This window comes from Cheilinus undulatus, linkage group 14, assembly GCF_018320785.1.
Source record: "Cheilinus undulatus linkage group 14, ASM1832078v1, whole genome shotgun sequence".
Classification (NCBI taxonomy): domain Eukaryota; kingdom Metazoa; phylum Chordata; class Actinopteri; order Labriformes; family Labridae; genus Cheilinus; species Cheilinus undulatus.
Genome location: NC_054878.1, coordinates 19,841,777 through 19,869,070, shown reverse-complemented (window position 1 = coordinate 19,869,070; position 27,294 = coordinate 19,841,777). Strand labels below are relative to the sequence as shown.

At 40.7% G+C, this 27,294-nt stretch overlaps 1 protein-coding gene across 1 annotated transcript in view; it reads left to right on the top strand.

The window, feature by feature from the left end:
• Nucleotides 1-1,319: 1,319 nt before the first annotated feature.
• LOC121521302 (MAM domain-containing glycosylphosphatidylinositol anchor protein 2-like) overlaps nt 1,320-27,294 on the top strand; it is a 326,586-nt gene continuing 300,611 nt past the window's right edge. The window contains exon 1 of the mRNA XM_041805191.1: nt 1,320-1,392. Coding sequence (XP_041661125.1) covers nt 1,320-1,392 — 73 coding nt within the window. The remainder of the gene's footprint in view (nt 1,393-27,294) is intronic.

Sequence of the window (27,294 nt, the reverse complement as noted above, 5' to 3'; positions counted from 1 at the left end):
TAAACAGATTTTTCACATTCTGCAGGAGCCCCTTCAAACTGCCAGCAGGACCCCTGAGGGCATAATGGGACCTCATTTGGGAACCACTTAGCTGAACTGCTTTAAAACTAAAATGTAGTGGAAGAAATTGCAAAAACATGCAGGGTTTTTGCAGCAGTGTTTTCTTGGACAGACTAACACAGACATCCTTGTGTTTCAAACCAAAGAAATGTGATGTAGCAGATGAATGCTACATGACAGACAGCAGCTCATCCTGCCTGTCTGATAAAGGAGGCACGGTGAAACATGAGCAGACAGGAGGAGAGACTGTGTGTTTGGTGTTGATTGCAAAGGTCTGTCAGAGCTCGATCTCCTGAATTCCAATGGTGCCATCTCTCTCCCTCCCTCTCTCTCTCCCTCTCTCAGCATCCAGCAGCTGCGCCTCTCATGCCTTTCTTTCCTGACGCTGAGCGAAGCCTCCCATACAGATGAGCGCTTGAAGCCACGCACCTCTTGACGTAGCCACGGACCGGTTTGCGGTGCCACTCGGTTTTCCGTAGCACGTATTGCGCAACGTGACTGATGCTCCACTGACTTGCACGGTGGGCACATCCGGCTCCCACCGTCGCGTGAATTCATTACGAGGTTAGCTCTCATAACGCCGAGGGAAAAAACCGCGGACATCACGGAGGAGCTGTGAAGAAACCATCCGCTGGACCCTCCCCTCCGTCAACGCCACCGGGAGAGATGAGTCGAGCGCGCGGCGTCGAGGCGCAGTCGTGATGTGACTGTGTGAGCGCACAAGCGTCTTCAAACATCACACTCCAAGCAAGGTGAAAACGGTGTGAATTTGCGGGTGTTGTGTTTGAAAGGAGGGGGTAATGGCTTCGTTTTGCAGCAGGAAGTCAACGCAGCAGCAGCGGGAGCAGCATCCGCGGCGCGAGCCCTGACCACAGCTGGATTTGAGGAGCTATGCACGCGGGTACTGAGCCTCCGTCTGCCTGTAGTCGACAGTATCAGAGTGCCCCCTCGGTTTAAGTGAAGGCTGCATGAAAGAAGGGCGCCCACCTGGAGCCAAGGAGTGATTTGTGTTCGCTTTAAGGCCGGGCTCTCTGCAGCCTCCTCTGTGACGCGAGCGTCCGCGTTTTGACTCCATGGCAGCGGACATCAAAACCACCACTACCTGAGTGCGTCTGCAGTAAATACCTTTACATTGAAGACTTGCAGCAACCGACGTGTTGATTTGGATCAGTGCTGTGTCTATGCACCTCACTCTTACACCGCCCCGGAAAGGACTTCTTGCCATTGAGCGCTGGATATGCAGATATTAACGTGAGAGGATGGATCTAATTATCTGTGTTTGGGGGCTGCTGGCGCTCGTCGTGGAGGGCATCCGTTGCCAGGGAGTGTACGGTGAGTGTGTGTATATTGTATCCTGCTGTAAAGCAAATGTGATCATGACCTTGTAAATCACCAATGCCTCATAAATAACCACCTAAATGCAACATTAACTTGTATAAATGCGCCTACCCATGTCTGATGCCATGTTTGTGCAAGTGTTGTCAGACCCTGAGGTTACACTGCAAATCACATGTGTGACCAATCAAGCACAGCCCCCTTTTTCTCATCCAATCCATCACCCATCAGCCTATGGTGAAGCTATATTTAGTCGTGCAACTTTAGAGAACCTGCTGGATTCCACAGACTGGCCACCTACTTACATGCATGTTATTTCTTAATGATCATGGAAAGGTCGGTGTGGTACTTGTCTTACATTAGGCCAAATGTATCTTTAAATGTCACAAGGACTGTAATCTGGTTGAGCTGTGGCATTTAGTATGCACAGGCATGAATAATTATCATTCCTGGTGCCTCTCTCCTTGTATTTCTGTCTGTCTGAGCATCCCTCGCTCTCTCACTCTCTATCTCTTCCTCCCTTACACTCTCTTATAAACGACAAGCACACATTTCTGTCTCTTCCCTGTCTGCTTGTGCAACCAGTGGCACAGATGATGTCTCATGTGAGTCGTCAGCCTCACAGCAGCAGCAGCAGCAGCAAAAGAAGAAGAAGCCGTGTGTGGGGGGAGAAATAATGATTTGTGTGCACTAACACCGAGACACAGAGGAAGCCTTGAGGTGACTCGGCCCTGACCTGACCAAAGCAGAGGGAGAATGTGAGGTCAAGTTGAGTTGTAGGGTGGTGGTGGGTGCATCACAGGGCTGTTGCTAAATAAAAAAAAGATAGTGTGCTTGCAGAGATGATGTAGCAATGAGAGGTTACTCTGAGCATGTCATGATGCTGCACCTGACCAATGATGAGCTGAGTTTTTTCTTTTTTTTTTTGCTCCAGACACAGAAGGTGAATTGGATAATAAATCACGGTGGATGTCAAGCAGATCCTGCATGACTGCTCATAAATGTGCAGAGTTACTTATTATGCCTTTAAACACCTGTTGCAATACCGCATTTTTATCTAATTTTTAAACCTCAAACACCCACTAGATTTGTACGTAGGCTTGTTTGGAGTTCTCCAGGAAGGCTTTACGCCTAAGGGCACAACCACTCATCAAATATGGATGTCTCAAGAAATCATTGTCGATCCCTTCATCCACTAAATCAGCATCTTCATATATATTCAGCAGAGACGTGCAAAACTGATCACATGAATGCCAGATCAAAAGCTGGTGCGAGCAAGCTGCCCATGCTGTACATGTGCGGATGAAGATGCAAGCTCATTAGGGGGTATCATATCCCATAATGCTTGATGTGGATATAGAGAGCTTCAGCATGTGCGGACGACGCATAAAAACAGCAGTGGAAAAGAAAGAGAAGCAGATGCAGCAGATGGGATTGTTTGAGCATTTTACTGTCAATGTTTGTATGTTGTGCAGAGTGAAAATCCCCTTCAGCTAAGTTGCATCCCTACAGTTTCACAATAACTTTGCTTTAGTGCCGATTCTCATATGTCCTGCTTCAGGATTTCTTGATACTGCAAACAGGAATCACTTATAGAGTTTTATAGAGTCAAACTTGCTGCTCATATTCCCTTAAATCAGCCTGTGTGTCCCTCATGTTTTAAGCATGTTTCTCTCCAGAGAGAGGCACTCTGGATAAAAATGTATTGACAAGGTTCAAAAGTCAACATTCATTATTGATAGTGGCAAAACATTAGCATGCCTGTTGTGTTTCCTTCCTTGTTACATTCAGCAGAGGTTTTGACATGTGAAGGAGGAAGGGTCATGGAAATGGAGTGTTTTTTGCCACTGGTGAATGGCAGTGGGTGAGTGACTGAATGAAATAAACATTCCAATAGGAGAACTAAGGAGTGGGAGACTTTTACAAGAGGTTTTATAGTGGGTAAGCTCTTATAAAATCTCTAAAATTGCTAATAATAAAGCTTCATTTTTGCTCAGTTATGTTTCTCTGTGAATCTCAAAGTCATAGGCGATTCCAGCCTTCCTTTCCAGATCAACCCTAGGAGATGGATTGGACTGTTTGGGAAAATTACTCTTTCACCAATCATTTTTCATCTCAGCACATTGCTACGTGTGATTGCTGCCGAATAAATGGTGGAATCATGATGTAGTAATGAAGAAATCACATAGTAGTGTGTTAAGTGGTGCTGCCAGAGTCATTAAAGAGGATTGATGAAGGCTAGTCATCCCTCCATGACTCCAGGCCACAGAGGGGGAAAAAGAGAAGCACTACAAAAAGTACAAGATCTGATCCACTCTTTCTCTCTCTCTCATCTTATACCTCTTTTAGAGCGTCCCGCTTTTCTCATCAACTCACCACACCTGCCTTCTCCAGGAGATTGCCCTATTACTCCGACCTCTGCTCATCTATGTAGGCCAGTTGCTGCTCCTTCAATACAGCACATTGAAGGTCTTACAGAGCTCTTAACTGGCATGTGTTTCCAATGTTTCTTGACAGCCAAAGTGCATAAAATGCAGGCGTCAAACACTCACTATGGAACATGACTCTTGTGATAGCGTGGTGATGTTTCTCCGCTTGTTCCGCCTTCACTACGTTCCCTTTGCATCAAAGTGAGACGGCGACAACCTCCAATGGGATGTGCAGATGTTCCTGATCTGATTTCATGTTATTCTACTGAAGAGAAAAAACTTCCCACTGCGTTTTTCTCCCATCCCACTTCTACCTCTCTGGCTTTCTCTCCCCATCTCTCGCTCCCTCCCTCTCGTTTGCATTGAAGTCCAACCAATTGCTGGGGTTTCTTTTCATGAGCCCCGGTTAAGACGCTCTGGCTTCTAAGCTATGCAAATGCATTCTGCCAGTGAAACTAAAGCCGCCTTTGTTGGTTCTCAGAGGCCTCCTCCACAGAGTCCTTCATCATTCCCTTGGATCGGGACCCTCACATTTCCCACCGTAATGAGTCTACGGATAACTCTATTGCTTTTCCTCCCCCCTACTCTCAGTCCCCATCTCCCTGCCTGTCTTTTTCCTCCCCCGTCTCTCCTCTCTGCTTGTCTCCCCCTCCATCCCCTGGAGAAACAGACTAGAGGATGGATGTCCACACTATATATATGCTTCAATCAGAGGCAGACAGGGAAATACAGCTCAGCGGTACTTATTCGTTGCAGTATGAGGTGCGCATCAGGGATTTCAACGTACCTCTGGGTGGGGCCTCGTATAGCACTAACTTAATCATACCGAATGTCAGTTCTCTTTGGGCTGAGTCTTCTGAGACTGGCCCTGAATAAACACAGCAGAGGCCATGTTTGAACTTTAATACTGAAACAGTCCTGCTGTGCCTCTTGTTCACAAGATTTTCCTCAACAGTTTTACTTTAATATGCTGATACAGTGCAATTAAGGTAAAACAGCTGGTTTTCAGGGTGGCTATCTTTGATAAGATTCTCTCATCTAGTTGGAATTGATTATGTAACCCACTATCTTTCCCAAGGTCTCAAATCCGAACACTTTCACAGCCCTTCAGCGCCTATAATGAACTAAATGTGAGCATGTCCATCTGCTGCATTAACGCCATCTTAAAGTTGTAAGGTTTGAGCCCTGCTCTAGCGGTTCATGTGATTAAGTGTCCATGGGCAAGACATTGTCTGGATGAGAGCTTGTGTTGCTCTGAAACCTCTATCTACTTTTCAGCATTGATAGTACCTTTCCAGATGTGTAAGCTGCCCTATACCATCAGAGATGTAGGATTTCAACTTGGGGACCATGACAATCTTGATGGTCCCTCTTTAGTCTGCAGGACATTGTGCCCGGGATTTCCGAAAAGAATTTCAAAGTTTGATTCATTTGACCACAGAACAGTTTTCCATGTTGCCTAAGCCCAATTCATTTATCTAGATTCCTTGAATCTTTTACTGATATTATGTACCGTAGATGGTGGGATATTCAAACTCTTTACAATTCTACGTTGAGCAACATTATTGTGAAATTTTTTGACAAATTTCAGACTTTTTTTTCTCAAAATGGCAAATCTACGCCCATCTTTACTTCTGAGAGACTCTGTCTCTCGAAAAATGCTCCTTTATTACCTAATTGCTTTAAAATGCTTTGTCATCTGTTTTTCATAAGAAGCACTTACTTTTGCAGCCTTTTGTTGCCCTGTCCCAACTTTCTTGAGATGTGTTGCTGCTATCAAATTCAAAATGAGCTATGAGATTTTGAGATTATGGGATTCAACAATAATTGCATTGTAATTTCATTAACATTTTAAACATTTCATGCCCCAATATTTTTGGAAATGAGGTTGTAGCTATGTAGCTTTTATCCTATCAGTAACACACATTTTACCAATAATTTCCATTTTCAAGTAATTGGATTTACAACTAAATTTGGGACATTTTATCACCTGTGCCTTAAGTTTAGTATAACGACTGGCCTACAGCAGCAGAATAGATGACAAGAGTTCTATTTGAGTCGACAGTCAAAGGTGCTGCATCTCAGTTTAAATAGGTTCACATGGTCAATGTGGTTAATGTTTTAGTTTTTGATTAAAAAGTGATCAATAATGATTAGTTTCTTAAAAACTGGGGGTATCTCTAGAAGCTACAATCTTGAACTAAAGGCCCCAGTTGAAGTCAATCTTGGACAAACAGGTTACATTTCCCATGATGCAACTAGTAGTGCTATTCTCCTTACTTCTCCCTGCATGTTAAATGCCCTCATCTTTCAAACATCTTGCCCTCTCTTACAGATCTCAGGTAACCAAGATAATCCCAATGACATCAATGGGGACAGATCTCTTCTCTTCTCTTCTCTTCTGTCCTCTCCTCTTCTCTTCTCTTCTCTTCTCTTCTCTTCTCTTCTCTTCTCTTCTCTTCTCTTCTGTCCTCTCCTCTTCTCTTCTCTTCTCTTCTCTTCTCTTCTGTCCTCTCCTCTTCTCTTCTCTTCTCTTCTCTTCTCTTCTCTTCTCTTCTCTTCTCTTCTCTTCTGAGATCTCTTCCTCATCCATGGAAGAAATAGAGTTGTTATCATAGGCTGAGTCATACTTTTCACACATGTAAAAGGAGGAAGTGTTCCCTTTAGTTACATCTGTCTGACTTCCTATTTAGGTGTGAAACTCAGAGGATGTTTTAGATCATTGATAGAGGTGTGTTTGTGCAAGTTACTGTGTGTCTTTTCACAAGAAGTGTGCCACCCTCACTTGCCCTCTGGCTGCCCCCTTTAGCCCTTTAGCTGTTTGAAGGCTGTGTCTGGGTGTAATTTGGCAGTAGCCATATAGAAGATAGAGCTGTAAGCTTTAGAGTTGTTTAAAGTATCATCAACTTCTGCAATGTTCCCTCTAAGGAAATATGTGCAATCCCACTCCTTTTTTTTTGTTATGATTAGTTGAAAGCAGAGATAGAGTCGTGAGCTGGCATGCTGAAAGAAATGCATTTCCCCGTATGGATGTTTTTTTTGATTTGTGTTCAAAACTACAAAAACCCCCTCTAAAGTAGCTTTGACTACCTTGCACACATCATGAACAGCTTTAATACTTCCCTCCTTCTACTTCGAGGATTTGGATGAGTTCAGGAACACAATTTACCTCTGGATCATTCAAGGCCAAATCCCCCACAGCAGCCCAAAGAAGCTTATTGTAACCTGGCTGGCTGCTTTAACTGTTAAGCCCACATCCCCAAACCCTGAGCCACTTGTCGTGCTCTGTACAGTGCCGAGGACAGAAAAGCTGCTGCTAATGATCTTGTAGTCGTTCATTCATTAAGTCCTGTTCTGGTGCATGACTGAACCACCCCCCTCTGCCCTGGTTTATTTATAATCAAAAGTCATTCTGCAATTTTAATGAAGTCTTGTTCAGCCTCTAAGTCACACCTCCATTGAACCAGAACTGCTGTTTTTCTTTTTGTCTCCTGATACTGTAATGAAGCAGCCATTCATCACCGAGATCATTCAAAACAAGATTTAAATCTTAAATGTCAACCTTGGTTCTGCTGATATTACCTTGGAAAGCTGCAGGGCTTTTATCGACTGTGTTTTTGTGTCTTGTAATAGTGTTAATTTCTTCATGTTGACAGACAAATGGCTCAGCTCCAATGCATTACAGCCAAAATGCCAGGCTGGTCAAATGTGCAGTAGCAGTAAGTCATAGCAGAAGAATGATCAGTTTTTCCCATTAGTCTTTAAGTTTTCAAAAGAAAATGGGATAATTAACACACAGTTTCAGTGTGACTCTGCAGAGCTCTAGAGCCTTGTAGCTGCTGTCTTTTTTAATCATCTTTTGAAGCAGCTCTACTGTTGCCTTGATGTTTGTCCTGAAGATGATTGAGACTGGCTGTAAGTCAGACTGACACAGAGACTATTGTTGTTCTTCAGATATTTGGAACAGAGGCTTCCTGTTGTCTTTGGGGTCCAGCCAGGGAACTTTTTTTAAATGTCATCCAACATATATCTACCTCTCTGTCATTTCATATTTCCTCTATGCTAAATGAAACAAGGATGAAGATATTCTTCTGAAATGCAAGTTTCCTTGCTTGCTAGAACTAGATTGTAACTGCTAGCAAACAGTAAGAACATGAAGACATGTAGCCCATTCAACAGGCTGTGGATTCATATTCACTGAGAACTTAACCCCAAACAAATCTCCTCTTTTTCTTCAGAACTGAAAGAGATTTCCTTAAAATCTGGAGGAGTATCCCTGTTTGGCATTAACACAGTAGTATTGCCTTCCCTCTGGTTGAAGCTCAATCATGACACACAGTCATGTGCAATCAGTTTTCTCACTGGGAAATAAAAAATGGATTTTACCACACAACAAATATAAACCAACCATGATGGTAAAAAGTGCAAATTGATTCATGTTTAAAAGAACTTTTGATCATTTTAGTTTGGCTGTTCTGAACTAGGGTTGGTCAAGTATAGTGATTTTTAAGAATGGCCCATGTTGGGTTGCAGATTGGCCACTAGTTAGGTTGAGCCCCATGTGTGCCGGTGGCCCAGGTTTAAGGGGCCATCCACACAGAGACAAGTTTAAAAGTATCTGGAAAAGTTATCAGTAGTGCAGGTGTTTCGGGTGACTGAAAATGCTACTCTTTTAAAGAGTGAACAAATATGTATATGCCACCCGTTGCATCTCCATGTGTACAACCAAGCGCGTCTTTTCTGAAACGATAACATCATTGCCTGCATGCACTAACCCAACCAACAACAACAGTGGCAGTATACAGGTTGATGTTCATGCCACAGAAGCTACTGAGCTTATTATGGCCCTTGATCTTCCTCTCCTCTGCTACCACCCTGAGCAACAAATGGTCATAGAGACCAGCTTACAACACAGGTTCTTAGATCATAGAGCGCCACCAGAGAACGTTTAGGGTAAGAAAAAAGTTTCGAATGCGCTTGCTCCACAGTCTTCTTCTCTGTTTCTCGTGTATTTCTGTGGCAGCAGTACAGTGCCGTTTACATGCCTGTCATTTAAACTAGTGTTTCACTTATTTATTTCTGATATTATGTGCTTACGCCAACATTTCTCGAAACAATGTCATCATAATGAAAAATAGATCGTTTTTATCTAGCCTGTGGCTCCTTTTCCAGCATGTCATTTCCCACCATCTCATCTCTGTTCTGGAGAAGAGGAACTGGACAAAAATTGCTACCGTAATGGATATAGCAGGTAGCTAATAGCTAGCCAAAACTAGCTTGTTTCCTCTAAATGCACATATGCAGAAGTGGAAAAAGTGCAAGAACGTTATGCTACTGTTGCTAGAATTTACTTGCAAATGAATCTACTCAAGTGAAAGTAAAAAGTAGATCATTTAAAGTTTAATCAAAGTACTGAGGATCTTCTTTTATGGTCTTCCCTTAATGTGCAACAACATAAAAATATGACTCTCTAACCAGGTTTTTAATTATAGGATGTACCTTTACCTTAAGTATAATGCAACAGCTTTTTGGGAATGAAATGTGATATCAGTCTCTCGATTTGGTATGTTATGTTGTGGTTATTGATTGATTGATTGATCGATTGATTTTAAACAGGAAAGCCTCATTGAGCTCAATAATCTAACTTACAAGAGTCCTGGCCAAGACAGGCAGCAGCATAAAAGAGATGAGGACATGACACATAGTGTTAATCGGTAACTGATGCCTTTTAGCCATACATATCACTCTTGAGTACACACAATATAGGACATCACTCAGTGACATTAGTAATCTGATGCTACCCAGCCGACCAATCACAAGGCTTATGTCTGTATTGTTTTGATATGTACTTTCTTTTGAGTAGGTGCATTGTAGCCTATGTGACATAGGCTTACATACACCTACCCAATGTGTCGAGTTTGTATTTGAAGTGGAAGTCTAAGTCAGGCTTCAGTCACTGCTTAAGCAGCTTCATATCCTCCCTGGCCCAACCCTACTTAGATTCAACCTATGTGAAGTGTGCTGCTTCTATTGTATCATCAAATCTTTTCCCAGGACAGACAAATTAATTGAAAGCTCCAATCCCACAGGTTGAATCTGTTGTGCTTGTAGAGGAAGGGCAGCTAGTTATAATTCTTCTCAGCTCATAGAGTTTAGCATAGATCCTCCCATGGCAGCTGAAGGAGTCTTACCAAAGTCCTTGAAAATACCTGTGTGGTTGTGCACAGCCTTTAAACTGCAGTTTAATAGTAATTAATTGATAAGATAAGTGCAGTGGAAGAACAAGTGCATTATTCTTTGGCAAAGTGTAGAGAAAAATGTGCTCAAAGTAGCTGAAAATGGTGGAAATATTAAAGCGACAGTGCAACAAAAAAACTACTTAACAGAGTGCAAGAAAAGGCTAAAACACTCCAAAATTCAACAGTTAATTACTGCTGTACCCTGTGTTGCATCAGTGCGAATTTTATAGCATGAATATTTGCAGATTTAAATCCTATCCACGTTTGCGGTCGCTCCAAGACTTAATTTCTGGGGTAAAGACTTACTGAGGAAAAATGAGAATCATAATTAAGACAATAGAGTGTAAAGCCCACAGGCTTAAGCATGATCCCCTCATTTGAGTCAGAGCCCTGCTTTGTATTCCACTTTGAGTTTTACATTTTTCTTCCTCATTTATAACCACCCTTTCATTAATACTATCTCATATATGCTGTTACTTAGCTGCAGTGCTTCATTCTGGATGTGGTTGGTGTGTCCCTCTGCCTCTCGACTCTCCAGTTTGTCATAAATGTACAGTGCCTATAAAAAGTACATCCCCTTTGATGTTTTACTCTTTGATTGATTTTTGGATCAATCAAGGTCAATATAATTTTGCTTTTTTGAGAAAAAAAAATACAAAAAAAATATCTTTAATGTCAAAGTGAAAACAGATTTAAAAATGTGTAATGGATTAAAGGGACTGTATAAATATTCATCCCTGTCAAGTCAGTATTTGGTAGATGCACCTTTGGCAGCACTGAGTCTGTGGATAGGTCTCAATCAGGCTTGCACATGTGTACACTTCAATTATACTTTATTATTCTTTGCAAAACTGTTCAAGCCCTGTTTGCACAGGGATCAGGCATAAACAGCCCTCTTCAAGTCCAGCCACAAATTCTCTAGTAGACTGAGGTCTGGGCTTTGACTGGGGCACTCCAGAACATTCATGTTGTCTTAAACCATTGCTGTGTAGTTTCACTGTACTCTTCAGTTTATTGTCTTGCTGAAAAACAAAACATCCGCCAAGCCGTAGTTCTCTTGCAGACTGAATGAAATTGTCCTCCAGGATTTTCCTATATTTTGCCCCATTCATTTTACCCTCCACCTTTACAAGCCTTCCTGGGCTTAATTCAAAAATTAACATTTTGGTCTCATCAACTCAAAGAACTTTCTTCCTCTTGACCATAGAGTCTTTCGCATGCATGTTGGCAAGTTCTTGTTGAGATTTAATGTGTCTCCATCAACAGTGACCTTCTCAGTCACTCCCCCATAAAGCTTTGAATGGTGAAGAACCCGGTCAACAGTTGTATGCAGAGTGTCTCCCATCTCAGCTGCTGAAGCTTGTAACTCCTTCAGAGTAGTCATAGGTGTCTTGGTGGTCTCTCTCACTAGTCTCCTTCATGTATGGTCACTCAGTGGTCAGCTCAGTGGTCACTTGTGAGGACAGTCTGATCTAGGCAGATTTACACATGTGCCATATTCCTTCCATTTCTTGATGGATTTAACCAAGCGGTAACCTCCAGTCCTGAAAAATGAAGCCAATGCTGAAGTGCAAAACACTGCAATACGGCGAGTGTCCACTTGAGGCTGGCTGCAGGAACACCAGAAGTCCCAGACACAACACGTGTTAAAAAGCATTTTTTTTCCACAAGAAATAAACTGGTTTACAGCCTGGTTCAGAAACACAGAACATGTCTCATTAGCTAATGTCTTCGTGTCCTCTCACTGTACAGGGGGTGAATTTTTTCTGTACCACAATCGTTTAGATTATATTTAGGAAAAACCTCACTGCAGACTGATTGGTGTCATTTGATTGGCAGATAGCTTGACAGACAGACTCTACCTCCAGAAGGCCAGCTTTAGTGCTAGCTTAGCTGACAGCAAGTCAAGCTCAGTGGGCCGGCTCTTGTCTGCCATTAGGTTGATCCAAAGTTCGGTTGAAACAGCGACTTCAATATGGAGGCTGCTACAGATTGGCTTCAAAAGCTACTTGAGTCCGCCTATTGTAATCTGACAGCTGATGTCACACAGGCTTTGTCCAATTCTTTCTAGTCTATGGATTTAACTGAACTCTGGGGGATATTCAGTGCTTTTGAGGTTTTCTTTGTATTTATCCATATACTTTTCAATAACCTTTTCTCTGAGTTGATTGGAGTGTTCTTTTGTCTTCATGGTGTAATGGTAGCCAGGAATACTGATTAAGCAGTGACTGGCCTTCTGGTGAATTAATTCAGCCACTTTAAAGGGGACTAATATTAAAGCAGTCACTTATTTTACTTTGCACATTTATGTTTAATTGACATCGGTTTGTAGAAATCTGTTTTCACTTTGACATTAAAGAGTTTTTTTTGGTCATTTTTTGTCACAAAAGAAAGCCAAATTATATTGATCATGATTGATTTCTAAAATCAGTGAAAGGGTAAAACATCCAAGGAGATGAATACTCTTTAAAGGCATTGTACACATTTATGATGGCTGCATGCTATACAGTTTGGCCTGGTTTGAATACTGTGTAGTGTATGTGAATAAATAAGATGTAAAGCCAGGGCAAAACATGCAGCTGTACTTGCTCTTTACTGATAAGAGTGAACCAAAATCCCTTCAGCCAGGTTTAAGATTTGTACTCCAAAGAGATAAACAGATACATTAAAGAGTCAGGGAGAGAGGCTTTTGTCCTTTAAACTGGTTTGTTGCTAACAGCAACTTATATGCTAATCAATGTAGCACTTAACTGTGTGTTAAGATTTATTTTTTAAATTAAGATTCATAAGGTTTAAATTATTTCATAAAGTCTGTCATTTTTAATATTAAGTGGGTGTTATATAAGTCATTAATGCTTGCATTAGATCAGGGTGACTCATTGATGACTCATTAGTTTTGCATTGAAAAACATTAGCTGTATAACCTTATAAAGCGTTGCAGCTCTTTTCTTAATGAACGCAGCATTAGCTGCCGGGATAGATCCTCTTTATTGCCTGTGGTGTCTTTCCGTATCTCTAGTTATCATTTCCATGATTGGCATCTCTTCAAATCACAGAGAATTATACATGCTAGTTCGCTTCAAAGTGACACACCAGATGAAAGGCGTTCATTGAATATGAATGTCTCCTCCTATCTTCCCTTACGCTTTTCACTCAATTGAATTGTCTTTATTAAGCCAAACTGGCAGCACCTACATTTACACACATCAAGTACAAATCACAGAGCAGTCCCAATAGGTAGCTGACAGGAGCAACAGGGCGCCTTTTAGCACCACTGTGGAGGAAATGGAGAAAAAAATAGAGCCTGGAGAGATTTTGTGCGTTGTGGCACCCGCAAGAGGCTAATGCCAACCTTCAACTATGTCACTTCAGCCCACACAGGCATCCTAAGTGCTGCTCCTGTGAAGTGATGTCTGTTGTCATGGTGACAGTATGTGAGCCTGGCATTACACATCCTCCGACTTCCCTGTTGCCTCGCTCCTCCCCTCCCTCTCTCTCGCTGCCTACCCACTCGCTCATTCTCTCCTTCCCCTCAGATGCCAGGAAATCAATCGCTGAAACAAATGTGAAGTGATTGCAGCAACGCAAGCTCCTCACAGCAGCCTTACAATTGTGCACGAGAGCAGATGAGATTGCTATGAGAATGGGGGAAGAGGGGGCTTGGTTAGAAGGTTTGGGTGTTGGGGGGTGAATGTGTCTCTTCAAAAATAACCACCATTTCATTGCTGCAGGATGGGGCCTACTTATCTGTGCGGAGAGTAATGCTTAAGCTTCTCTGACACGCAGGAACAGTGGTGAAATAAATGTGCCGACAATGACACCGTCTGTAGTCTCTGGCTTCAAAACCGAGGCCTGACAGCAGAGGAAGCACAGCTAGAGATAGCCTGCATACAACTACCGCCATACCCCTATGCACCCTTACAAAGCACAACATTTCCATCCACCCGTCTTTCCTCATATCTAGTCATCCCCTTGCCTGCAGAAGGAGTGTGAGACTGCTTCTCTGCAGAGGCACTGTGAAATTTTTTAACCCAGATGAACATGCAGTTTGTGTGCGTGCGGGTGCACTCCTTTTCTTCATGTGTGTGTGCTTTTTCATCTATCTAGGGCAATACTTTGCTGAGATTTTAATTTTGCAACGTGATTTATCACACATCAGCTCTTCTGAGCGAGCCTCATCACAGATGCTGAACGTGCCTCAAAGTGCCTGTGAACATGTGATGCAGTCATTACATGCATTCATACATTTGTTCTTAACCTCCCTCCCATTCTAAACGGATATCCTAACTACTACTGAGCCCTTTTTTGTGTGATTTAGCTTTTGTGTGCTGAAAAAGCATATTTTTCTGACATTGTAATAGCTAATCTCTTTAGCGTCATGCTCTCTTCATCTCCCAAGCAGACACAGTATATCCCAGAGGCTGTTGCACCCTAGGGGATAACCTCAAGCTGTGCACTGCCGGTTAATGGCCTCCTATGGCAAAGTAAGCAGAGTTATCTGGGATAGGAAAAGCTCTTCTCCACTGAGACATCACTAAGTGGAAGGAGAAATCGCAGAGCAAGATTTAATGCAGATGTAGGAGTTTCTCGCCCAGTTCTGATTGTCGGCTGTCTGCTTTTTTTCTCTGTATTAAGGCTTCTGCAGCACATCTCAGCACTTTCTTTACCTGGAGCTGTATGTGTTCAGTCAGTGTGTAGGATTTATCTCATCAAAGTAGCCACAAGTCATCCACTCTAGCCAATAAACTCATTCATATGAAGGAAAACAATTCAATACTTTCTTTGCAGACTCTCCACAGAGCCTGTAGCATCATTTCCGATTCATGCTCTGGCCTTAAGTTATTAGCAATCCAATCTGGCTCCTGACCCAGCCTGTGTGTGTCTGCACAGCGTGAGGTGTGCTTCCTTTCTGAGAGCTTCTGCCCAGCCACTAACTGCAGAAGAATCAGCCCACGCTTTCTCTTGATTTAGTTCACTTTCCGCCGTCCTCACCAAAGGCTGGCTTCAACTATTCACAGCACAGATTACTTTTTCCTTGAGGCACTTGCTTTTTGGTGATGATTTTATTTTAATAAGCAAATGAATTCATTGCAATGACGCACTTGTGGTAACAAGAGCTTTGCAAAGTTAATTCTTGCATATCACCACGACTCAAATGGATGATTAATTTAAGATTGCTGTATCATGGTGAAGATGTGTTACATTAGGCATGGAAATCTGATACTGAAATCTGGTACTTTTCCCCTTTTGAATTTGCATCTGATTATATCTTTTTGCACTGAGTGCATTGTAATGAAGCTTTACATGTGATAATGGCACAAATAATAGCAGCATTCATTTTGAAGACACAAGTGTGTGTTATACAGACTAAACCAAGATCAAGACATGACCAGGATTAAGCAAACATTACAGCAATTAGAAAAACTTCTGACTAAAAGGAACCAAATTTTTTGATACTTTTAAAGAAGGGCTATTTTCCACAATCCCAATGTTGATGTAATAAATCAGACTATGTAATCAAGTATAGTCTGGCAGTCATTCTTTGAAGCTCACTAAATCAAATCTTGCAGCTTGAGGCATCGACCGTATTAAACATGGGCATAGTCTCATTGACATCACCCACTGGTTTTGTCTGCGTAGTTTTGAAGCCTGTCAATGCCTATATTTGAAAAGCTGGCTCAAACTTTATATCCATCATGCTAGTAACAGGCAAAACCTCTTAAGCATCCTAGAGATATAGAAAAAGTGTCCTTCATACAGTCTGTACCAATAACGACATGAGCTATTCAGACTAAATTCCTCTTTTTTTTAGCTAAGCTGCAAATGTGTTTATCAAATTGGACATTTAAATGGATTTTTGACTTGATCTATTAACACCAGAGGCACAGTTGTGCATTCATGGTATTTACCAAAGAGCTGTATTTTTTTTTTTTTTGTCTTTTTTTTTTTTGTCTTTTTTATTCCCAGATTAAATTCTGAGCTTTTTATGCCTCTTTGAGGGCAGTGGACAGAGTTGGGAACAGAAATGAGAGGGTAGAGAATGACATGCAGAAAGGGAGCCAAAGACCAGACCTGAATGTGGGTTGGCTGTGAACATTGGGTGTGATCTGACTGCTAGGCCATTTGCATCCAAAGAGCTGTATTTTTCTTATAAGCTAATAAATTGATACCTATAGCATAGATCAGTGGTTCTTAAATGTTGTGGTGAGGCACACTGGTGTGCCTTGCGGGAAGTCTAGGTGTGCCATGGGAATTTGTACGGCAGTGTGTAATTTCTACAACTGTGATAATACTATAACAAGATTAAATAGGCTATTTTTTCATGGAATAGATAATGGTGTGCTTGACAACAAAAAAAGCAGCAATGCTGGGTCTTTGTGGTTTCATATACAGGTGCTCCTGGGAACTTTGGGCTTGACTTGCTCAGTTCATCTGGTGAAGGGGTGGTGGTAGTAACATTAGGGCCCATATTTACAGTTCGAGCCTTTTTAATTCAGCAATCTTGCTTGTCGCAATTTTGCAACTTTGGCACTTAAAGGGTTAATATTCAAGGTCTAGATGTCAACCAAAATAATCATGATCATTTTTCGAAACAGCCGAAACAGCCCTAACCATCACCAGACAGTAACTGGAGCACATCTGAAAGCTGTTTCCAAACTCTTGACTTAAAAAACTATCTTTTTAAATGATAACTGTTTTGTGTTTGACCAATGGAATGATCTATTATACTTCATGATTAGGTCAAATGGATTTTTATGTTTGCTTCAAGCAAACAGAATATAATCTACATCCCAGTCTATCTGTGAGAACATTAGTCATTTCATGATATTGTGGCCCGTGACTTAATGGTAATTTACATGAAATGCACATCCCTAGTATCAGTATTTTCTGAACCTTTGCAATGTGCCCCAAAGAACAACTTCCAGATTTGAATAAAAGTACCTCAAACACACACAAACCAACAAACTCAGTAGTCTTTTTCACTCTGCTCCCATGTCACTTAGATGTTTCATGAGACTAAAGATGACTGAAGCCTGGAGCAGGCCTCGTCAAATGCCACATTCGCAACTCCAGCTGACCTCCTGCCCTTTGCATTATTTTAGCCTCTCCCAGTTTCCCTCTGTTTTTATCTTCCTGTGCCCTAACATTGTTTTCTTCCCTTGTAAGCAGTGGTATAATCACTCCCTTGGTTTTGAATGTGTTTCTCCAGAGAGCAGCATCATCTCTGCGCTGTCACGACATCAGAACAACAAGAAAAAGAAGCTCTGACCTCTCCAGTGATCCAGTATTTGTATGATTACCTTGCTAAAAGACTTCTGAGTGCAGGGTTTATATTTGTCTGCTCTCAGGATTTAATCAGAAGTCTCTGAGCTCAGCAGACAAGCTTTAGTGAAAGACAACTTTTTTCTTTAGCTAACAGACATGGATTTATCCTCCAAGCTCAAATGGTGGTGAGGTTGATTTTGTGAAATTGCAGGCCAATGGTGGATATAGGCTTGATTGTTTGGAGACTGAAGGATCTTAAAACCTGTCACTGAATACATCAATACTTCTGTTCCTTTGGACTGTTTTCTGGGTAGAGACACTGGTAGGACAGAAATAGAAATAAATTTGGGGTGCTGGTTTGGCTCAGTCTGTAGAGCAGGCAGCTGATAAACAGAGGTGACAGTCCTTGTTGTATTGCCTGCAAGTTTGCTCCCAGCCTTTTGATGCGTGTCTACCTCACTTTTTCCATACCACATTTCCTACCTCTCTTCAGCTGTTTTATCAATAAACATAAAAAAAAAGATCTTACAAGAAGAAAATACAAAAATCTCACTGTCATATCCTGTTCAGTCACACAGATGGCTGCCTACTAGTCAGTTTCTACTCGAGCTTTCTACCTGTTGAAATGTAGTTTTCCCTTCCCACTGTTAACCAATGCTCACTCATGGTGGGATAACATAGGGTTCTTACATAATACAACAAAGGGTTAAATTGGGTTGTCAGCATACCAGGTCTTTAAATTTTAATCCAATTCTAGCAAAATTCAATCAATATTGACACTTGAGTCAAAAACCCGCTACACGTGTTAGCTACCTGCTACATCCCTTGCACTTTGGTCTTATGTTTTACAGGGCAGGTTAAAACACCTGTCTTATGCCCCTGAATGAACAAGTCAGTCCTCCATTTCTGATATCCATCCAACTTGGCTAGCTTGTTTCCTGACTGGTTATCGTTCCATTCCACAAAATAATCTGGCTTGTGTCTGCTCTGCTGTCCTTGGTGCATACCCTACACCAGGGGTTCTCAACCTTTTCAGCCTGCGACCCCCAAAATAAAGGTGCCCGAGTCTGGTGACTCCCACTCTACCTGAAGGTGGCTGAACACAGCCATGTACATTCAAGAACAGTCATCTGCGGACAAGGTCACCCATAGGGGGGAATAAATGAGAGAGCATTCTGGCGCCAAGCCAAACTGGGGGTCCATGGAGGTCAGCAAAATCATGATCCATTATAAAGTTAAGCTTTGATATCCATATTTTATATCTAACCTGATAAAAATAACCACTCTTATCAAGAAACACATGCCTTTTTTAACCATTTGTGTAGTAAATAGCCCTCTTAAAGACGTAAATCCCTTTTGTTAAAAAAAAGAATTAGAATGGGTTAAAAATTGGTAAAATGAGTTAATAATGGCAAAAAAAAAAAAAAAAAAAATGGAGGGAAAGGTGGAGAAATTGGATTTTAAAAGTAGCAGACATTTGTTAGAAGTGGCAACAATTACAGAAAAATGGCCAAAGAAATCCAATCCTAAAGTGTAAAAATTGGTATAAATAGTGGTAAAAGCAAATTTAAAAATGAGCTGAAATGGCTTTAAATTGGCAAAAATGTGTGGAAATTTGGTGAAATGGGATGAAAAATTGATATAAACTGGCAAAAGGGTTAACTGAGAAAGAGAAAATAGGCTGATATTAGCAGAAATTGGTTAAACTAGCAAAAATGGGCATATCAGATAATGAAAAGTGGGTAAAATGGGAAAAATTGGGTGTAAAAAGTGGCAAAAAGGGGTTAATGGTGGCAATAATGGATCAATGGTTTAGACATTGCTAAAGCAGGTAGAAAAAAGTGGTGGAAAGGGTTTAAAATGGACAAAAATAGGTGTTAAATGGCAAAAATGTGTTAACAATGGTCGGAAATTGATGAAAATGGGTTAAAAATGGTGAAAAGTGGCAACAGTGTAATTCTAAAAATATTCTTACTTTTAAAGGGAATCTGGGGACCCCCTCTCAGTGTCTCGTGACCCCAAAGGGGGTCCCGACCCCAAGGTTGAGAACGACTGCCCTATACAACAGCCTAACTATGATTTAAAAAGAATGTTATAAATCAAGACTCCACTTTGTACTGTGTCCTCTGTGTGGGAGTCCTTCTTTGTTGTACCCTTGTATTTATTTACCGATGTTTATCAACCAGGATGTTTATTAACCAGGATGTTTATTTTAGTTAATGTCAACTATATTATGATACGGCTGTCGCAGAACTCTAATCGTTTGTGTTGTCATCTGTCTCTGTGATACGCTCCTCTGTCTGAGAACTTGTTAAGAGATTTAAAAGTCCTCTAACCTTTCAAAGCAGATGATTGGCCAGATTTAATGTCTATCAGGAAAATCCATCTTGTAAAGCTCCAATCTGAAATGTTTGTACCAGGTCTGAAAATAGACCTGTCAATCAGTGTAATTTGAGGAGGGGAATGTAGAGGCAGGGTTTATTCGTACTACAGGCTGGTATGTACAATGGCTGCTGCAGGTGAAGTGATAAGCCTGGATGTAAAGTGGCAATTTTCATAGAACTGTTCAACAATTCTTTATTAAAGCAAGAGCAGAGAACCACACTGAAATCTTTCCTTGGCATAGAGGATATTTTTGCACTTCTCCCTAGTGGCCTCAGTGTGAGATTTATCCAACAGAAAGCTCCACCACCAAAATACAAAAACCCTGCTTGCCAAGCTCAGGTTACTACTGGAGCTGAGCACCGATGCATCAGTTTAACATCAGTGTTGGCAGATATCATCCCTGTTTACTAATATTGGCCAAGGACCAAATCATGTGGCATAAGCTGATATCAGTTATCAGTTTTCTCTATTGTGTCCAATAGATGTAAATCTTGCCATCTAGCATACCTTGCTTCTGAATCAAGTAAGAGCTTTTTTAAAGGGCAGAAGAAGTGAGCAGTTAGACTGTCCTGTTCTCATGGTCAAGTATGAGAGAAAGTTTGGAAAACTAGGAGTCTCACGCTGAAAGGAGAAATTAAAAAGACATCCACATCAGCATTGGCTCAAATGCTATGTACAGTATTGGTATCAGCTCTAACTTTCACAATTAGTGCATCTTTAGTTTTCTGACATGTCACCTTGGCCATGGCACCATTGCATGTCAGACTGTACAACAAAAACCTTGTCCTGTATTGGCTGAGAGATTGGAGACCCTACAAGTGTGATCTGGACCAGCCATCATATGCTGTAGTCATGAAATTACCAGCTGTCCTGTTGAGTGAGTTCATAGGTCATCAGGGAGTCAGGTCAAGTACTCTAAAGGACCGCTCTGTTTGTTGCTAGCAGGTCTTTTGCTCAGAATAGACGTAAACAACACAGGAGAAACACTTGTGACTCATCCCTGCCAGGTCAGGGTGTCAAACTTGACTCTTGTTAAGTAAATGTTGTGTGGCATCCTGAATGCAGTAATGTCACACTACAACAGCCTTTAGGTTTCATTTTCTGCTCTGACGTTTGATGACAGGGTGTGACGATGCAATAAGACCAAAATCTGGCTGACTTTGTGTAGTCTGATCCAGTTTTGAGGGGAAATTCTTCCCGATTACGGTTAATGAATGATTATTCCACCTCCTGCCTCGGTTTGTGCTGTAAGTATTTGTATCATTTTAAAACACATAACTGAAATTTTGTATATTTTAAAGTTTAATGCATCAATTTTGTGTACTTTCAGAACAAAATTATGTGGCTTAATCTATAAAATACCATTCTCTTTAAACAGTTTTGTGCCCTTGTAGTAATTAAACCAGAGTGGTGCTGATTCCAGTTTGACTGGCCATTTTCAAATGAATTTTGCTGGTCTGAACACCTGATAAAGATTTAAGATTAAACAGATTTTCTTTCCTTAAAACCTGTCATTGACATTAGTTACTCACATTGACATGAGTTACAATTCAGCATCAACAAGGATAGTGTTCTAAAAACTACCACAAAACTAACCTTTATCTGAAAAAAATCTCTAAAATAATCATTCATTTTAATGATCGTATTCCTTGTTGCAATAATAAAGATAATTTTTAAAGTTTTTAATCTGTGTCTATTATTTAAAAAAAAACCTTTATCACTAAGGTTGATTATTTTAATCATAGCTTAATTAAAGCTATCTGTTTTATTGGTGCTTTCCAAAAAACTGAACTAACACAAACTCATCTTGCCTCACCCCTCCTTTCTTCATAGGCTGCACACACAGCAGCTCACCTGTTCCTCACCTGTTCTGCGTTGTTTCTCTCCCTAACTGTGTTTCTGCTTTGAAGTTTGAAGTTTGATGTTTATTAATTCACGATGAGAACCAGCGCAGTAACTTGACGGAGTTTCTTCATACATTCACAAACTAAACAATGGCAGAAGCTGACATTTAACAGGACAGGATGCATCTACAGGAAAGACTTGGTGAAAGAGTCTCTGTGTAGAGAGAGATGCAGAGTGAGCGACCCCTGCACACCTATAGATTGATTGATCATGGATGGCACCGATCTCCATAACTAGATATCTTTGGGGTTAATTAACTAATGTGTGACGCCCAGATAAGATTATGTTTGGTCAATGCTGTACATGTATTACCTTGATCATATGTATCATACAAACACTGGCCAGATGTGCAGAGAGAGAGAGAGGGGGGAATGCCCAAAGCGAGCCCCCCCCCACCCGCAGTTTTAGTTTTACTTTGTAACGCTTCCGTGAAGCACTGGATGGAGCGGTGTCATGTGACCGCCTCTCATGTAGTGTGCTTCTATGGTAGAGAGATTTACAGGGGAAATAACTGACACTGCAGATTTATGTCAGTTATTGGCTCTAAATGCCGGTTTTGATTATTTTTCAATGAATTGCCCAGCACTATGGGAAATGTAACAAATAATTTTCTTAGAGTTTCATCACTTGAAGAAACTCTTTGTACTCAGGAGGCTTTGTGAATACGGCCCCTGTATTTACTGATGCTGAAGTGCTTTTTGGTACTAATTGATGAGGTTGTACTGTTATTAAACGTGTTACTGAAATATATCAGAGTATTGATAATCTTGATGACCTTAGTCTGGACCAGTAAATGAAATATGGCTTGCCAAATTATTGTCAGTAAACTTCAAAAACTTTTATTGTGAATATGACCCAAGATCGAAAGTTTCCAAAGCTTTGACCAGAAATAATCAAAATACCAGCCTTTCAGATTGAATTAGTCACATTTTGTGGCATTGAATGATTTTCCCTTCCAGTGGTAAGGGTGTTTAAATACTACAGGTACTTGACATTTATCAGCTTCTGTGCGAAAACTGGGCCCAAGGCCTTTTCAATCATGATATTAGACGAAATGACAAATCTTTATAATTAAAAATGTACCACAAATTGATTTCAAAGAAATACCTGGTGAAGTATGATTTCCCATTGGCCTCCAGGTCCCTGTTTTAAGGAAGGAGGAAAAAAATAAAGTATTTATCTGTGTTGGAGGGGAAAGAAAAAAAATGAAAGTTAGATATCATTAATTCCAGGGTGTTGTGTTTTAAATGAGTTAAGTTTGGAGGGTCTACGTGTTTGGTTTGCAGATGTGGGACCATGCAGTTATTAAAGTTTGTTGTCGGGGATATTAAACAGCTAGAAATCCCAGCTTTTTAGCAGAACAGAGGAGTTCAAAAACAGCTTTGAAATGCACCAATAAACCTCAACATATTAGAGGATCCACAGGTCCTCTTGGCTCATCAGAAGAGCCCATGCAAATCCAGTAATAGCTTCTCTGAATGCATTAATAATGCTCTCCAAAGAGGTGGAACCTTGGTGCAGTTTCCATATTGCTATCCATATTTATATCATAAGCCACATATCAACACATGCTGATAATATTCATGAATTCCGTAGCAAGCGCTCTAGCAGAAGCAGGAGAGTGAAATTTGGCTGCGCCCCCTCTGCGGCAAGAGCCTCCTGCAGTGGGTGTCTTACATGTCGGGTGTGTGCGTGGGCGCTCCTCGTGCACATTTGCGAATGTGTGCATCTGTCTGTTTGTGTGGTGTGCATCCCCCCCTGGATTTCTGTGATGCTACCGAGGTAATTGGATGTGTGACGCCCACCAAAAATCCCCTTTAGCCCTGGGCAAGCGCTCTTTCAATCCCAGCATGCCTCTGTGGAAAGCACAACCCAAAGTAAGGCTTATTCTTTCAACTGGCAAACATCAAATGGTTCCCTGTTTTCTCCATCACAGCCTCCGTCTCTCTCTGCTGTGCTGTAGCATCAGAAGGAAAGCCCATTAACATGTGATGACATGGCAGCGCACGTACATAGCAGTCATACAGAAATATCGGTTTAAGATGCATGTCCCGCTCTCCGCGAATTAAAAGTTTACTTTATGGCGCATTCATTTTGAATGGATGGGGGAACTGATTGTCCTGCTCTGGCTGATTCAGCTCTGGGCAAGGTGCTCCAAAGTATCATGCATGTTAAATTAGTCCTCATGGGTAGAGATGTACCTAAAATCAAGCATAATTTTTAGTTTTGAATTTCATTAACAATGCTGTTTGGGAAAGAAGAGCAGCAACGGCCAAGTTTAATCATCTTTAAAAAAAAATGGCTGCAAGCTGACACTGCTGCATTTGCATGTAAATAACCTGGAGAGCAGCAATTAACTGATTTATATAGTGTCACATTATCATACTGTTTTTATAAAGACATGTTTGTGATGACAGATGTATATTAATCAGATGGCATGTAAAGTTTGAACTGTTGGTCTATACTGTATTTAGGACCGCAGACATGATGTGAAGTCTAACAGATAAGTGCTGGATCAGTTTCCCTCAGCCATTTTAGGTGTCTTCAAATACTTGTTTTGTCAAATCAAGAGTTTATGACCCCAAAGAATTTAATGTCAGAGCTGTTGCTATGGATTTTTTTAAAAGCCAATCTTTATTTCCAAAGACTTTCCAGTAAATCAATAATCCTTAAGTCTACAAACTGTCAGTAAGGTCAGATCAATATGACATCCTTAAATTGACTCTATTGTCAACAAAACAACCTTGAGACATCTCGCCCTAGCTGATTATATCCAACTCTTTCAATCCATAACCATTAAAAGCAATAGAATTAGATAAAAAAAAGCACATTTTCACATTTAAAAGGCTGTAATCATTGATTTCAATACTATGCTGGATAAATGACTAAATGAATTACAACAAGCTTTTCTAATTTCCTTTGAATGCCACAAATTAGAGATTGGTCTAGTCATTACTGTTGCAACATGACACTCAAAATAAAAAGCAGCAAATCATCAAAGTCTGAAAGCTGTATGCAGTAAGAATCAAATATTTCGTATTATTTGTGTTGAATATTTGGAGAAGAAGTGATTGTCTGTTCACCATCTACTTCCAGACCAAAATATCTCAGCAATATTTGGAGGACTCCAGTGGCACAGTCACCCTAATTACTCTATTAAGAAAATATATATTCCAAACAACTTGGTGCACCTACTCCTGTTGTGCAAATGCGAAGCAAAATATACACTCCAGTATAGGATTTTTGTATGTCTAAAAGCCCCTCTATTTCAGCCCTTCTCAGAACGAGTCGTTTCTGTGTCTTTAAATGTTAGTTAGCTGTCTGACTTCGCCCCTGACCACATCCCTTTCAAGAAATGGATGCAGTACTCCTAGTACTACAGACACTTTTATCTAAACTTTAGAACTTGACTGGGATTTGAACCATCAACCTCCCAACCTGTAGTCAGCAGGATAACCCACTGAGCTATCCAGCATCTCAGCTGGCACCTGAGAGGATCAGTAGAGGAGGGCGGAACTTTCCTCCAAGTGAGGGAAGGGCCAACCAAACCTGGGGGCGGGTGCTTACGCTCCTGTTGAGGTCACCAGGTGCTAAATCTGAGAACGGCTTGTGTCAGCACACATTTTCTGAAAGGTGGAGAAAGAGAGGGGGAGAGGGAATGGATTTTTCTGGTATTTGAGGGGATTGTGGACAGGCCAGGGACACATGTTTGTGTTAGAAAAGCCTGAAAAAATGATTTTTGCATAATATGTCTCCTTTTATACATTTTTGGCCATATTATGGCTTTAAATTTCAGAGAGGAGAACACTGGATAGAGTTGGAGACAAGGATAAGAGATAGGGGGAGAAATGTGGGAATGACTAATTGCTTGTGCTTGTTCAAGAAAATGAATAAGATGAGAAACTTGGATATTGCATGTGTTTACATAATGGAGCACCTTTTACATATGGATATTGAAGCGCAATGTTGGGAAAAAAAGATAATTTTTCCAAATCATTTAGCCCTTGTCTAAACTGTAGATCAGCTTCTCTTCTCTAGTAGCCACTGTAGATTTTCTTTTTAACTATGCCTTGCTGCCACAATCCTCTTTATCCAATGGAAACAACCACTAACTGAAAGCATCCTATGGGAGAGCACAGTTTAATGCTATCTGGTCTAGAAAATGGGGATAAAGTTCTTCAGTGGCTGTGTCAGAATTTATGTACAGTTCTTAACAAATTTATTAGACCATGCTAACCCTAACCAAAGTAAGGTTTATGCCACAGCTGCCCTAAATTAACAGCATTGGTAATTACCAATGTCATTTTTTTAATGTTTCTACAATGGTTAATACACCAATATGTAGAAGCTCTTTAACCCTAATGATATTTTTAATGCTAAAATATAATTATTATTGTTATCCATGAATTTTCAAATGTACTGATTTAAAAGAAAAACTGAAAAAATAGTAAAGCACATTATTATTTCTTGATTAATATGTCAAATTATAGTTATTTACTTGCATTCCTGAACAGAAAAATGAGTTTTAGTGGTTGAATGTTATGCTGATTCATTTCTGACTTCTCAGAGAAGCCAGTAAGCTGGTCCAAAATTGGGTGAATTTAGTTTGAAGTCCCTCATTCCTGTTCAGAATGGTAAAACGTGGAGAGCTCCCTGAAAATGAAAGAGTTGGCATTAAAGCACTTTGTGATGCTGGATTGTCTTTGAGACAAATATGACAGGCGGTCTAACACATTTGTTAAGCACTGTACATATGACTAAAAAAAAACAGTAATGTAGGGCCCTATGATTTCCTTGTTAATGGAATCGTGGACCGAATTGGCCAAAAAATAATCTTCTACTGAACGTGGAATATCACAGAAATTGACTCATTTTGACTGGAATTATTTTTCACTGAGAAAGAGGAGTGTTTATTTGGGGAAAATATTCCGGGGAGATCACTAATGTGTGGCACAACCCCGGTATCATTTCACAAACACTCCTCCACCGTCCTCCCAAACAATAATAGCCTGTAAAAGTGGTCCAGCTACTCTGGGCTAGTCAAGCATTATGCTTTGACTTTCCAGGGAGCGCATAGCTAGAAACCTCCATATGGATAGGTACATGATGACAATGCATATTGAATACAATAAAAGTAGTTCAAAAGCAATTAATCTATTGTAGCATGAATTTGAATATGAGGGTGCAACAAGCTTTATGCTATAAAGGAGGAAGCTGGGGTGGAGGAGGTTAAGCTTTGCCAGCAGCAGCAGCAGCGTGGTGCATCAGCATTAATGCAAGCAGCAATTAGTGAGGAGCACGTCAGCATATTAGCACTGTTATGTTAGCAGCTAGCTCAAAGCCAGCATTTTCACAGTCCTACAGAACTTGCTAGCTGCAGATTCTTTGCTGAAAAAATGCGAAAGAATTTAAATTATTTAGCATTACTAACCGAATTATCTTTACATTTAAGTGCTCAAATGTTCTTCTTCTGCTCCACTCATCATGTATTTCCACAAAGTACAAGCATTAGAGTATATATTGAGTCTTTCTTTTCCTTTCAGTAGTTGGTATTAATGATCCCTTGTGTATTGCAGAAGCGATGTGTGATGTCTCTGTGGCTCAGCAGGACTCTTTAAAAAAAAAAAACCTTGGAAGCTTATTAATAATGAATGACAAAAAGGGGTCAGAATAAG